The 15,219-nt window shown below is 37.9% G+C and overlaps 1 protein-coding gene across 1 annotated transcript; it reads left to right on the plus strand.

Annotated features, from left to right (window-relative positions):
* Window positions 1-6,190: 6,190 nt before the first annotated feature.
* Window positions 6,191-7,615, plus strand: LOC149249205 (uncharacterized). The gene is made up of 3 exons (XM_089452313.1): window positions 6,191-6,380; window positions 6,699-7,192; window positions 7,295-7,615. The coding sequence occupies exons 1-3, from the start codon at window positions 6,191-6,193 to the stop codon at window positions 7,613-7,615; spliced, it is 1,005 nt and encodes a 334-aa protein (XP_089308439.1).
* The last annotated feature ends 7,604 nt before the right edge of the window (window positions 7,616-15,219 follow it).

Here is a 15,219-nt window from a genome sequence, read left to right on the forward strand (position 1 = left end):
ATCCCTAACTTTCCTGTATGTGCATATCTTTAGTATATGCACATCGTTCATGTATCTGCATCGTAGATGCGCAAATTCCATATAGAGAAATTGCGCATATACGGGAACTGTGCATATACGGAAGATATCTGCATATACGGAAATTGGACATATATGGAAGATATGCACATATCTTCCATATATCCCTAACTTTCCTGTATGTGCATATCTTTCATATATGCACGTCGTTTATGTATCTGTATCGTATATGTAAAAATTCCATATACAGAAATTGCGCATATACAGAAACTATGCATATACGAAAGATGTGCGCATAGACGGAAACTTGGCATATACGGAAGATATGTGCATTTCTTCCGTATATCCCTAACTTTCCTGTATGTGCATATCTTCTGTATATGCACGTCGTTCATGTATCTGCATCATAGATGCACAAATTCCATATACAAAAATTGCGCATATACGGAAACTGTGCATATACAGAAGATGTGCGCATATACGGAAATTGGGCATATACGGAAGATATGCGCATGTCTTCCGTATATCCTTAACTTTTTCGTATGTGCATATCTTCCGTATATGCACGTCGTCCATGTATCTGTATTGTATAAGTGCAAATTCCATATACAGGAATTGCGCATATACGGAAGATATGTGCATATACGGAAATTACGCATATACGGAAGATATGCGCATGTCTTCCGTATATCTCTATGTACATATCTTCCGTATATGCACGTCGTTTATGTATCTGCATCGTATATGCGCAAATTCAATATACAGAAATTGCGCATATATGGAAACTGTGCATATGCGGATGATATGCGCATATACGGAAATTGCGCATATCTTCATGCGCATGTCTACCGTATATCCCTAACTTTCCTGTATGTGCATATCTTCCGTATATGCATGTCGTTCATGTGTCTGAATCACAGATGCGCAAATTCCATATACATAAATTGCGCGTATAAGAAAACTGTGCATATACGGGATATATGCGCATATCTTCCATATATGCATAGTTTCCGTATATGCGCAATTTCTGTATATGGAATTTGCGCATCTGTGATGCAGACACATGAACGACGTGCATATACGGAAGATATGCACATACAGAAAAGTTAGTGATATACGGAAAACATGCGCATATCTTTCGTATATTCGCACATCTTCCATATATGCAGAGTTTCCGTATATGCGCAATTTCTGTATATGGAATTTGTACATATCTTCGTTTATGTATCTGCATCGTATATGCGCAAATTCAATATACAGAAATTGCGTATATACGGAAACTGTGCATATACGAAAATTGCGCATATACGAAAGATATGCGCATGTCTTCCGTATATCCATAACTTTTATGTATGTGCATATCTTCCGTATATGCATGTCGTTCATGTATCTGCACCGTAGATGCGCAAATTTCATGTATAGAAATTGCGCATATAGGGACACCATGCATATACGGAAGATATGCGCATATACGGAAATTGGACATATACGGAAGATATGCGCATATCTTCCGTATATCCTTAACTTTTTTGTATGTGAATATCTTCCGTATATACACATCGTTTATGTATCTGCATCGTATATGCGCAAATTCAATATACAGAAATTGCGCATATACGGAAACTGTGCATATACGGAAGATGTGCGCATATGCGAAAATTGCGCATATACGGAAGATATGCGCATGTCTTCCGTATATCCCTAACTTTCCTTTATGTGCATATCTTCCGTATATGCACGTCGTTCATGTATCTGGATCGTAGATGCACAAATTCCATATACAGAAATTGTGCATATACGGATATTGTGCATATACGGAAGATATGCGCATATACGGAAATTGGGCATATACGGAAGATATGTGCATATTTTCCGTATATCTCTAACCTTACTGTATGTGCATACCTTCCGTATATGCACGTCGTTTATGTATCTGCATCGTATATATGCAAATTCAATATACAGAAATTACGCATATACGGAAACTGTGCATATACAGAAGATGTGTGCATATACGGAAAATATGCGCATGTCTTACGTATATCCCTAACTTTCTTGTATGTGCATATCTTCTTTATATGCACGTCGTTCATGTATCTGCATCGCAGATGTGCAAATTCCATATACAGAAATTGCGCATATACAAGAACTGGGCATATACAGAAGATATGCGCATATCTTCCGTATATGCATAGTTTCCGTATATGCGCAATTTCTGTATATGGAATTTGCGCATTTGCGATGCAGATACATGAACGATGTGCATATACGGAAGATATGCACATACAGGAAAGTTAGGGGAGCATATCTTCCGTATATGCACAGTTTCCTTATATGCGCAATTTTTGTATATAGAATTTGCGCATCTGCGATGCAGATACATGAACGACGTGCATATACAGAAGATATGCACATACAGGAAAGTTAGGGATATAAGGAAGACATGCACATATATTTCGTATATGCGCAATTTCCGTATATGCGCACATCTTTCGTATATGCACACTTTCCGTATATGCGCAATTTCTGTATATTGAATTTGTGCATATATTCGTTTATGTATATGCGTCGTATATGCACAAATTAATTATACAAAACTTACGCATCTACGGAAACTGTGCATATACGGAAGATATGCGCATATACGGAAGATATGCGCATATACGGAAATTCCACATATACAGAACATATGCGCATGTCTTCCGTATATCCATAATTTTCCTGCATGTGCATATCTTCCGTATATGTACGTCGTTCATGTATCTGCATCGTAGATGCGCAAATTCCATATATAGAAATTGCGCATATATGAAAACTGTGCATATACGGAAGATATACTTATATCTTCCATATATCTCTAACTTTCTTGTATGTGTATATCTTCCGTATATGCACGTCGTTCATATATCTACATCACAGATACACAAATTTCATATACAGAAATTGCGCATATACGGAAATTGGGCATATACGAAAGATATGCGCATATCTTCCGTATATGCATAGTTTCCATATATGCGCAATTTCTGTATATAGAATTTGCGCATCTGCGATGCAGATACATGAACGACGTGCATATACGCAAGATATGCACATACAGGAAAGTTAGGGATATACAAAAGACATGCGCATATCTTCCGTATATCCGCAATTTTCGTATATGCGCACATCTTTCCTTATATGCACAATTTCCGTATATGCGCAATTTCTGTATATGTAATTTGTACATTTCTTCGTTTATGTATCTACATCGTATATACCCAAATTCAATATACAGAAATTGCACATATACTGAAACTGTGCATATACGGAAGATATACACATATACGGAAATTGCACATATACGGAAGATATGCGCATGTCTTCCGTATATCCCTAACTTTCCTGTATGTGCATATCTTCCGTATATGCACGTCGTTCATGTATCTGCATCGCTGATGCGCAAATTCCATATACAAAAATTGCGCATATATGGAAACTGTGCATATACGGAAGATATGCGCATATCTTCTGTATATTCCTAACTTTCTTGTATGTGCATATCTTCCCTATATGCACATAGTTTATGTATCTGCATCGCAGATGCGCAAATTCCATATACAGAAATTGGGGATATACGAAAGATATGCGCATATATTCCGTATATGCACAGTTTCCATATATGCGCAATTTCTGTATATGGAATTTACGCATCTGCGATGCATATACATGAACGACATGCATATATGGAAGATATGCACATACAAAAAAGTTAGGGATATACGGAAGATATGCGCATATCTTCCGTATATGCACAGTTTCCGTATATGCGCACATCTTCCACATATCCACAGTTTTTGTATATGCGCAATTTATGTATATTGAATTTGTGCATATACGATGGAGATACATAAACGACGTGCATATATGGAAGATATGCACATACAAGAAAGTTAGGGATATACGGAAGATATGCGCATATCTTCCGTATATGCCCAATTTTTGTATATGCGCATATCTTCTGTATATGCGCAGTTTCCGTATATGCGCAATTTCAGGATGTGGGATTTGCGCATATACGATGCAGATACATGAATGACATGAATATATGGAAGATATGCACATGCAGGAAAGTTAGGGATATAAAGAAGATATGTGCATATACGATGCAGATACATAAACGACGTGCATATACAGAAGATATGCACATACAGGAAAGTTAGGGATATACAGAAGATATGTGCATATCTTCCGTATATGCCCAGTTTCTGTATATGCGCATATCTTCCGTATTGCACAGTTTCCGTATATGCGCAATTTCTTTATATGAAATTTGCACATCTACGATGCAGATACATGAACGATGTGCATATACGGAAGATATGCACATGCAGCAAAGTCAGGGGTATATGGAAGACATGCGCATATCTTCCGTATATGCACAATTTCCATATATGCGCATCTCTTCCGTATATGCACAGTTTCCGTATATGCGCAATTTCTGTATATTGAATTTGTACATATACGATGCAGATACATAAACGACGTGCATATACGGAATATGTGCATATACAGGAAAGTTAGGGATATACGGAAGATATGTGCATATCTTCTGTATATGCGCATATCGTCCGTATATGCACAGTTTCCGTATATGTACAATTTTTGTATATGGAATTTCCGCATCTACGATGTAGATACTTGAGTGACGTGCATATATGGAAGATATGCACATACATAAAAGTTAGGGATATACGAAGACATGCGCATATCTTCGGTATATACGCAATTTACTTATATAAGTAATTTACGTATATACATAATTTACGGATATGCGCATATCTTCCGTAGATGCACAGTTTCCGTATATGCGCAATTTCTGTATATTGAATTTGCGCATATACAATGAAGATACATAAACGACGTACATATATGGAAGATATGCACATACAGGAAAGTTAGGGATATATGGGAGATATGCGCATATCTTCCGTATATGCCCAATTTCCGTATATGCGCACATCTTCCGTATATGCACAGTTTTCGTATATGTGTAATTTCTGTATATGGAATTTGTACATATCTTCGTTTATGTATCTGCATCGTATACGCGCAAATTCCATATACAAGAATTGTGCATATACGGAAGATATGCGCATATACGGAAATTGGGCATATACGGAAGATATGCGCATATCTTCCGTATATCCCTAACTTTCTTGTATGTGCATATCTTCCGTATATGCACGTCGTTTATGTATCTGCATCATATATGCGCAAATTCCATATACAGAAATTGCGCATATACGGAAACTGTGCATATACGGAAGATATGCGCATATCTTCCGTACATGCACAATTTTCGTATATGCGCAATTCTGTATATGGACTGCCCTTTAACTCAAAAACCCTCTCCGACCTCTGGACTGGATTCATCTGAGGCAAATGGCTTTACCAAAGTAGAAAATCGCAGGAAATCCCACAAGAAACAGGCCTCAAACTCCAAAATGCAATATACCAGCTCCTCCAAGCCCTCTACAAGCAACAACTTTGAAGTCTTAGCTAACCAAACTGACCCAAGCTTGGATTCTCCCACTCCACCCGAGACAGAGTTGATGAAAGATAAACATTTGAAGCAGGCAGATCCCACAGCGCCTCAGGCAGATCCTCGATTCAAGGGAGCCTCCTCCTCAGATAAGCAAAAGGTACCAGCATGGAATACTCAAGTTATGGAGGTGGATGCCCTACAACCTAATGCCAGTTTAGAAGAAGAACCAAGTGAGGAGTTAAATTATCCACAGATCATGGAGGAAGAAACAGAAGCAATAGATATGGGGGAGTTGGACATTCCAGGCCTGGAGCAGGCTTGTACTACAAACAATTTTGACAACATTCCAGATGGACAACTTAAGAATCTGGAGGAAGTCTTATCTCGTGCGCAAAGGCAAAAATCTTTAGGTATCCAGACTGGTGGCCCTTGGGACGGAAGATTTATAACCAAAGATATCAAAAAGCGAGGTAGGAAAACAGATCTCCAGCGAACAATCAGAATAGGACAAATGTTAGTGGACTCAGGCAGGTATTCCAAGCTAACCAAGTACTACAACTCTGATCATAATCCTTCCCAATGAAGTTAATCTCTTGGAATATAAGAGGGCTCAATGGCCCAGGGAAAAATCGAATCCTTAAAAACATGATAAAGCAAGAAAAACCTCAAATCCTTTTCTTGCAAGAGACCAAATGCAATTCAAGTGCACTAGATAGATTTGCAGCAAAAGTATGGCCAGGAAGCTTCAATGCTGCAGTGGATGCTGATGGGGCTTTTGGAGGTCTGGCAATTGTCTGGGACTCCCGAGCAATCAAGCTAGACAATATCCACGCAAGTAGGAATTTCCTACAAGCAACCTTTCACATCATCGGGACAAATATACACGGGCTCTCAACCAATGTATATTTTCCACAGGAGGCATCGCTTAAAGCTGGAATCCTTAACACTCTCTCTGCAATCAACCATGACAGGCCACACCCTTTATGGATTTCTGGAGGAGACTTTAACATGATTACTAGGCTGGAAGAAAAAAGGGGAGGAAGATGCAGAGGAAGTCAGGAAGGGATACCCCTAAAGGACTTCATTCAGAACAACTGGCTCATCGACCTACCCTTCAATAATGGTGTATTTACTTGGAACAATAGGAGAGCAGGTAAGCAGCAGATCACTTCTCATCTAGACAGGTTCTTGCTCTCAGACAATGCTATTCATCTTGGTGGAGACTTCGCAGCCTCCATTTTGCCTCTTTCAGGATCTGATCACTGGCCCATCTCCCTCCATTGGTCGCGTCCTGGCAATCTGATCTGCAGACTGTTCCGCTTTGAGGCTTTTTGGATGTCTCATCCGGATTTCCAAGGCTTAATCAATTCAGAATGGAACAATTTTTCCCCTCCTCCAGGTTCAAAAATGTTCCAATTCCAGCAAAAGCTTAAGCACCTCAAAAGCAAGATCAAACGCTGGAATCACACTTCTTTTGGTAATATCTTCCAGGCTCAGGAAGCCCTCGAGCTGGAAATGAAGCAATTGCAGCAGAGGATTATTACTGAAGGCCGCTCAGAGGACCTGTCAAAACAGGAAAAAGTTATTGAAGCGCAACTCACAGAAAGGGCTAAGCAGGAAGAAACGTTATGGAGGCAAAAATCAAGAGTCAGATGGCTTAAAGATGGAGAGAAAAACACTAAATTTTTTCATAGTACCACAATCCAACGCAGAATGAACAATAACATAACTCATATTCAGAATGAGCAGGGCGTCAAAGTGGAAAAGCACGAAGAAATTGAAAGCGAGCTCCTCAATTACTTCAAGCAAATACATCGCGAGCCAATTGCAGATAGATCACAGGCTATAGAAAAAATTACTCGAAACATTCCTAAACTTATCTCAGAAGAGCATAACCAACTACTTCTCAAGCCTGTGGACTTACAAGAGGTGGAACTAGCAGTTCGACAACTGAAAGCAGGAAAGGCTCCAAGCCCAGATGGATTTACCTCAAACTTTTTTCACAATTTCTGGGATTTGATCAAGATGGAAGTCTGGCGAGTGGTTGTGGAGTCACGATACTTAAGATAGATGTTTCTAGGGGTGAATGCAACATTCATAGCCCTGGTTCCCAAGGTGGACATGCCAAGCACACCTGACAAGTACAAGCCTATCGCACTATGTAACATAATCTATAAGATTGTCTCCAAAATCATTGCCTCTAGGCTCAAACTGCTGCTTCCTCTCATCATCTCGCCTAAGCAATCTGGATATGTCGAAGGTAGGCAGATCACCGATGGTATCATCTTAACTCATGAAATAATTCATTCCTTGAAGATTTCCAAGAAGCCAGGTATGCTCCTCAAACTAGATCTCTCAAAGGCCTTTGATAGCCTAAGCTGGATGTATATTAAAAAAGTTCTAATTGCTTTTGGATTTGCTGCTCCCTGGGTCAGATGGGTCATGAGCCTCATCTCTTCCTCTTTATTTTCTATTTTAGTCAATGGTATACCCTCATCTCCTTTTCATCCTTCCCGGGGAATTAGGTAGGGGGACCCTCTATCCCCTTTCTTGTTCGTTATCATGGCAGAAGGATTAGGCCAAAGTATTAAATCAGCTCAGCAATCCCTCTGTCTCAAAGGCCTATCCTTTCATAACTCTCCAGCCTTCACACACCAAAAATTCATTGATGACAACATGCTTTTTGGGCATCCCTCGGTCCAGGAAGCCCGACTGCTCAAGTCCCTTCTATCAGACGTTTCGGAAGCCACAGGTGCCTCTATCAATAAATCCAAATCTCAGATCTTCTTTTTCCATACTCCTTCTTTAACTCAGGCAGCTATAGCCCGTATTCTAGGATTCTCCATTGCTACCCTCCCATCCAAATATTTAGGTGCTCCTCTGACTGCCTCAGCCCTAAAGCACTCCTCTTGGAAAATCCTCTTAGAGAATCTGGAGGCGCGGCTATCCTCTTGGACTCACAGATCTCTAAATATGGCGAGTCGACTTGTCCTCATAAAAGCAGTACTTCAGGCTATGCCGCTATACCTCTTCTCCATCCTTGCAGCACCCAAATGGGTTCTCAAAGAAATCAAGCTTCTCCAAAGATCTTTTCTCTGGGGCAGTAATGGTCACAAGCGAAAGTGGGCTCTGGTCAAATGGGACACTGCTTGTCTACCAAAGAAATGGGATGGTATTGGTTTAAGGGATCCCTCTTAAAGCAATGAGATCATGGAAGCTAAAATCTGGTGGAAATGGCTTACGGAGCCTCTCACCCCTTGGGCCTCTCTGTGGACGGCTAAGTATGCAAGGAATTACCCAGCGGAGGAACTAATAAGAATATCAGAGGTTAGCATGGGTTCCCTTATATGGAACTTGGCCAAGAAACACAGGAATCTCATTCAGCAGCACAGCTTTTGGGAAGTGAAGAATGGCAACACTGCAAGATTTTGGGAAGATTCATGGCAGCAGATGCCCAAATTAAAGGACCAAATCCCTCTTACTCAACCCCTGGAGCAGGAGATGCAATCTTATGATAAGGTGAAAAACTTCTGGAGAAATTCACCAACCCAAGAGTACCGAGAATGGCTCAAGGCGGATCAGATTTTAAGACAGGGCTCGACACAAGTCCAACAAATTCTAGACACAGAATTAACAAAAAGAAGAATTCAACATTCTAATGAAAAGGACATTCTTCGGTGGGGATATGAAGAAAGAGGTACCTATTCTACGAGAGAGGCCTATAATATCATTATCAAGGCACATACAGTGAAAGATCCTCTCTGGAGCATAATCTGGGACCCTTCCATATGGCCGAAAATCTCCACCTTTCTCTGGCTCCTATGTCATAACAAGATTCTCACGTGGGATAATCTCAGAAAGAGGAACTTTCATGGGCCCTCAATATGCCCTAATTGCAGACAAGAGGAGGAAACCATCAAGCATCTAATGCTGTCCTGTCAGACTGCGCGCAAGCTCTGGGAAAAGGTCAGTTTCCACTGCCAAAAGGAAGGAAGAACTCATGGAGACACCATTGCCACTGTGCGCAACTGGGATCATAACCCTTATCAAAGCAAGATTTTAAATTTCCTTTGGAAGCTCATTCCAGGCTTTCTCATGTGGGCCATATGGAAGGAGAGAAACAACAGAATATTTAAGGATCACTCTATGCAGCTGGAAGATATCTGGAAAATAATCTGCCAAAATATTGAGGAAACCATATCTCTCAAAACCTGGTATCAGGAGGATCTCCCAACTAACCCCCAAGAACAATCCATATGGGCCAATTGGAACTTCCAATGCAAGCAAGAACAGCTTATCAAAGGAACAAAGCCTCTAAGGAACCATTTACCTGAGAAATGGTTACCTCCCCCTATGCATATGTACCAGCTAAATTTTGATGGCGCCTCGAAAGGCAACCCAGGAAATTCAGGCTTTGGAGGGATTTTCAGAGATCACAAGGGGGCTCCTCTTTTAACCTTCTTAGGTTCAAAGGGATGGGATACCAATAACTCGGCAGAACTGGAAGGTCTCTGGCAGGGACTAATTCTTGCGCAAGATAAAGGTTTCTTCCCGCTCATAATCGAGGGCGATTCCCAGATCATCATAAATATGGTCACAAAAATCCTGCAAGGATCCTCCTCTGGCAAAGTGAGCAACAGCTGGAGAATGGCAAAAAGGCTTGAACTTATTGAATGCTGGCTCTCCTCTAACAGAGCGATCACTTTAAAGCATATTCGAAGGGAAGGGAATAAAATTGCGGACTTACTTGCTAATATGGGGGTTGATTGTAGGATGGATCTTCATGTTGGATCAATTTCAAGCCTAGCATCTGAATCTCAACTCACGGATTACAACAACCTAGTGAAGAAGGAAATGCAACAGGAGGAAGGAGAACACCCGGATGCGGGTGAAATTAATGAAACATAATGAGCTTATTCACTGATGGACAGGCTGGGTACTGCCAGCTGCAGCTCTACGTGGCTTCCCAGGATTTCACCCGATGCAAATTGGATAGCCTTAAGAGAGGTAGATTTGGAGGAATGTCTGCATTAATGGCTCGCTTCGTCCAAGGTGATGCTTCAACTGTTATATTCATGGCGCTCCGTTTTATCCTCTCCGTAACTTTTTCTCAGCCTCCATGCTCCAGGTTCTGGCCTGCAGCAGGTCTGTGGTCTTGTTATGCTGAGGGTCGTGATGGTAGGCTAGTCTATGCAATTGGTGGCAAGCTTTTAATTGCCCCTGAGTTTCGAATTGGGCTGCACTCTCAGGCCCGTCTTGAGCGAACGAAGAGGTCCCTTGTGTTGTTCTATAGCCCTCCAGCCATTGCCCCTGGTCTCATTGTGCGCTCCCCTCACCGCCTCAACATGGTGCGTCAAAGTATGAGGAGTCGCTCCAGGGGACACCGAGGTAGCCGAAGGCGTTCGAAGGTTAGCGGTTCTGTGGATCCTGCCTTGCCTCCTATTACTATCCCCTCCTCTACGGTGGTTTCGCCTCCTCATAGCCCTTCTCGCAGGCCGACCCCGAACAGTGCGTTCCAGACCACTCACTTCAAATTTCAGAGCAATCTCAGTAGGCCAATGATCACCGCTCATATCACTATTATCCTTTCTGAAGAAGAAAGCCAGCTTCATCCTCTGGTGCGAGTGGTGTCTGAGCAATCTCAAAGTAGTGAGCAGTTTACGGCAGAAGGAAGTCCGGTGAATCGAAAGGGCAAGATGCTCGACAGAGGAGACGCTCCTAGCGGTATTATGCCTTCTGATGCCATCATCCCGGTGGACGGGGAAGGCAATTCCATGGCCACTCATCACCCCACGGCGAACCCAGAAGGCGAGAAGGTAGGAACTGAAGATATGTGGACTGGTATTGCGTGTCAGGAGGTGGAGATGCCTCCGAATGAGGACGTGGAGGTATAATGCCACCTGGGCATGCCCAAACTTCTTTTGGTTTTGCTGATGTTTTATATGGTCAACCTCAGGCAATTTTGTTTGCAGTTCTGGTTTAACATCTACAGCCAGATGATTTTGTTATTCCCCTCGAGCAGCGGCAGTATAAAGATCTTCTGGGCAGCTAGGGAAAGTCTCTGTCTTGCTTTCGTGTGCTTTCTTATGTTATGCTGGTCTATCTCTGGTTTCGATATCTGTTCTCTTGTCCTCTATAACTGCTTCTCCCAGGCTCTCCCTATACTGGGGTAGGTTTGTTGTGTTGAGTGCTCTCGGGTGATGTTATCCGAAGCCTCAACTCCTTGTAATATTATTTTACTTTTTAGTTAATAGAATTAGTCATTTACCGAGAATTTTTTTTATATAAAAAAACAATGATATATATGTGATTTATAGTGAAGAATATAATATTTCTTTTTGAAGTGAATTTACAAAAGATAATTAATTAAAAAAATAGAATTTTAAATCTCTTTTGCATATAAATGTTAATAAAAATATAAATAAAATCATAATTACCTTTTTTTCTTCTTTCTTTATTTGATATAATTTTTAAGATTAATTAAATAAAATAAATTATGAATTGATGATAATATTTATGAATATCATTTTAATTTATTATGTTTTTAAAAATTTTGAATAATTTAGTTAATAAGATGATGTTGATAAAAATGAAAAAGTAACTTTAAAATGAATGAAATGAATCATATAACAATAATAGTTGTTTTGGCCCAGTTAAGTTTATTTTGAGTGGTTGAGAGAAATTTTTGTTATTCTCTCCACAAAAGTTTAATTATTGTAAATGATATGTTGAGCTCATGTTGAGTATATTGTTGCAATGACTTTGAATCTTGTTGATTGGCCTTGTGGCTAGAAGATTCTAGGGTTTAACCTTTATAGTCTCAAGTGGTCATCCCAATTGTTGATCCACGTAATGTTAGTCTCTTCTGACTAATAAATCCAAGGTTCAAATACCCATGGTTTGATTTACGGAGAGGAGATGAAGCTTGATCCCAATTGTCGATCAAAGTAATGTGCTAAAAAGAAATTACTTTTCAGACTCTATATTGTAATTATTATTATTAAGTTGGTTATCTCGATTATTAACATAGATATTAATTTTTAAAATATTTGTGGATAATCCACATATAAAGAATTAATATTAAACCTAAAGTGTAAAAATAAGATAAGCATGGCTAAAATAACTTCCAATTTTTATGAGTTTCATATTGTTCAATTTCCAAAACATTAATGAAAGATTTATCACATTTTTTACATTATGAGGATTGAGAGTGCTTTCTCTTAAACTCTCTAGTTTATACTCATATTAGATGTAAACTAAGGCAGCGATATAAATGAAATGTTAGGTAAATGGAGAGAGGCATGAATATATACTAGAGATTAAAACACTTCATCATAATACATTGAATGTTGCTAAAATTTAAAAAGCCATAAAAAATAACTAAATTATGACATTATTTTAAATTATTATTATTAATAATACTAATAAAAAGATTATATATATATATATATATATATATATATATATATATATATATAGATATATATATATATATATATATATATATATAATAACATTTTTATCCATAGAGATTTATCCCACTTTATGAGAAAGTATTATAGTTCATCAATACCACATGCCCCAAAAAAAATATTCAAATCATTTTTTGTATTACCAATTTTTGACCTTTTAAATAATAAAAAAAATAAGATCTTAAAGTGTTTGTTTATATGTTTTTCAAATACAGAAATAAAATAAAAAATTCTAAATAATTATTTCCTATTTGAAAGTTTGATAAATCATTTTTCATAACTACCATCATCAATTTCTGTAAATGATGAGATATTGAAGTGTTTCTTTATATATTTTTCAAACATAAAAATAAAATGCTAAATAATTATTTACCATTTGAAAATTTTATAAATCATTTTTCATAACCACCGACATCAATTTCATCAGTTTCTGTAAATATATGTTGAAAATATTATTTAAAGATACCAAATTTCATACTACCAAATTCTAACGCTATACTAAGTATGCCAATTAATAAATTATTCTTTAAATTTTTTAATATTAAATTAGTTTCAATTAATATTTGGTACCGAAATACATTTTGCTCCAATTTTTTGTGAAAAAAAAAATCATTCATATAATATCATTGAAAATTACATTATATTATATATATATGTATTAGTTAACGGCCCCATAAATAACAACCATTTAGCAAAAAAAATCTCACATAGAGAAAAAGTGAGATCTATGAACAAAAGATACAAAACAGCAGAAAAGAAACGGTTGATAACTGTTCGCAGAGTGGTACAAACAGTGCAGCCCAAAAGATCATAAAGATGTTGACAGTAAGAATCTGTAATCGCAGACATAAAAAGAGTGGATAACTATTCGCAGAGTTGTAGAAACAGTGAAGCCCAAAAGACAATAAAGAAGTTGATAGCAAGAACCTGTAATCATAGACATAAAAAGACAACATGCCGAAACAGAATAGAATTAAAATTTTATATTTAAAAGGTCCATCTACATAAATTTTTATTTTTATTTAAAAATTTAATTTTTAAAATAAATTTATCCACTTATTAAAATAATTCTTTATTTTCTGATTCTTTTATCAATATCATGTAAATCTTTCTTTTCTGATTCTTTTATCAATATCATCGCACCCACTGCCATGAAGCTGGTCCAATTGAATGACAACCAACATCCAACATATTAATAGAATATATGAACATGAAAAAGCAACCTCATAAAGCAACTGAACCAGAAGCATCCTGGATAGATTCTTTTGTACTAGAAATATAATAAAATTCAAATAAATGAAATCTATATGAATACATAAACAAGAGTGAGAATAGATAATATTTCAATTTTAAAAGAGAAGTTCAGAAGTTGGGGTTATCTTTATTGTGTACATTTTGAAAATACTTTAAAATTTAATTGGAAGTAACCAGATTAATTGGTTGCATATTCCAAAAATATACTGAAATTCCATAAGTTAACCTCACCGCTATGCATTGAATGTGGAAATATTTTGAAATCTACAATCTGAATAAGTTCAGCTCACCCCGCATCCTGCTAGCTAAATATGAAATGGAAATTCTGAATCAACATATACTAAATAAGCAATGAGCAGAGCAGCCTCACTAACCCCCTGTATCTTTAAAGAAATGGAAATTCTGAATCAACATATACTAAATAAGCAATGAGCAGAGCAGCCTCACTAACCCCCTGTATCTTTAAAGACATACTTAGCACCTGGAAACAATTTTTGGAAAAAAAAATTATGTATTGAAAAGTCCAAAAAATATAGAGATTTCATGTGAGAGACATTGATGAAAACCAACCAAAACCCATGTCAATAAAGTCCTTCTAGACCAACCCCTGTAACAAAAGCGTCTTGTTCGATCTGCCACTAAACATGCTCAACTCTAGCCAAACTATCCAAGAAATAAGCACTACCAAAAGGAAATGGTTTCCACTATATATAGAAAATACAAATTTCACACCTACATATCTCACTACCAAAATCATCCAAGCACTTTCAACAAAATTTCCATTTCGGTAAATACAGTATGACTAATAAAAATTCATGTCACATTAAAAATCATAAATCCAACCTTTCAGCACGTAGAAAGAATCACAAACATAATGATCCGTAAAGCAGGGATTCCTCATTCTAGTAATTCTTTATTATTTTATTAAACATTTATTCAAGATGCCAC

Source organism: Pinus tabuliformis, chromosome 7, assembly GCF_031772625.1.
Source record: "Pinus tabuliformis cultivar Carrire ecotype Pingquan chromosome 7, CPIR1, whole genome shotgun sequence".
NCBI lineage: Eukaryota > Viridiplantae > Streptophyta > Pinopsida > Pinales > Pinaceae > Pinus > Pinus tabuliformis.

Coding starts and splice junctions, on each gene's coding strand:
- LOC149249205 (XM_089452313.1), top strand. CDS start 6,191: ATGATAAAGCAAGAAAAACCTCAAATCCTTTTCTTGCAAGAGACCAAA. Junction 6,381..6,698: donor GCTAGACAATATCCACGCAA/GTAGGAATTTCC, acceptor ATAGGAGAGCAG/GTAAGCAGCAGATCACTTCT. Junction 7,193..7,294: donor TATGGAGGCAAAAATCAAGA/GTCAGATGGCTT, acceptor CAGAATGAGCAG/GGCGTCAAAGTGGAAAAGCA.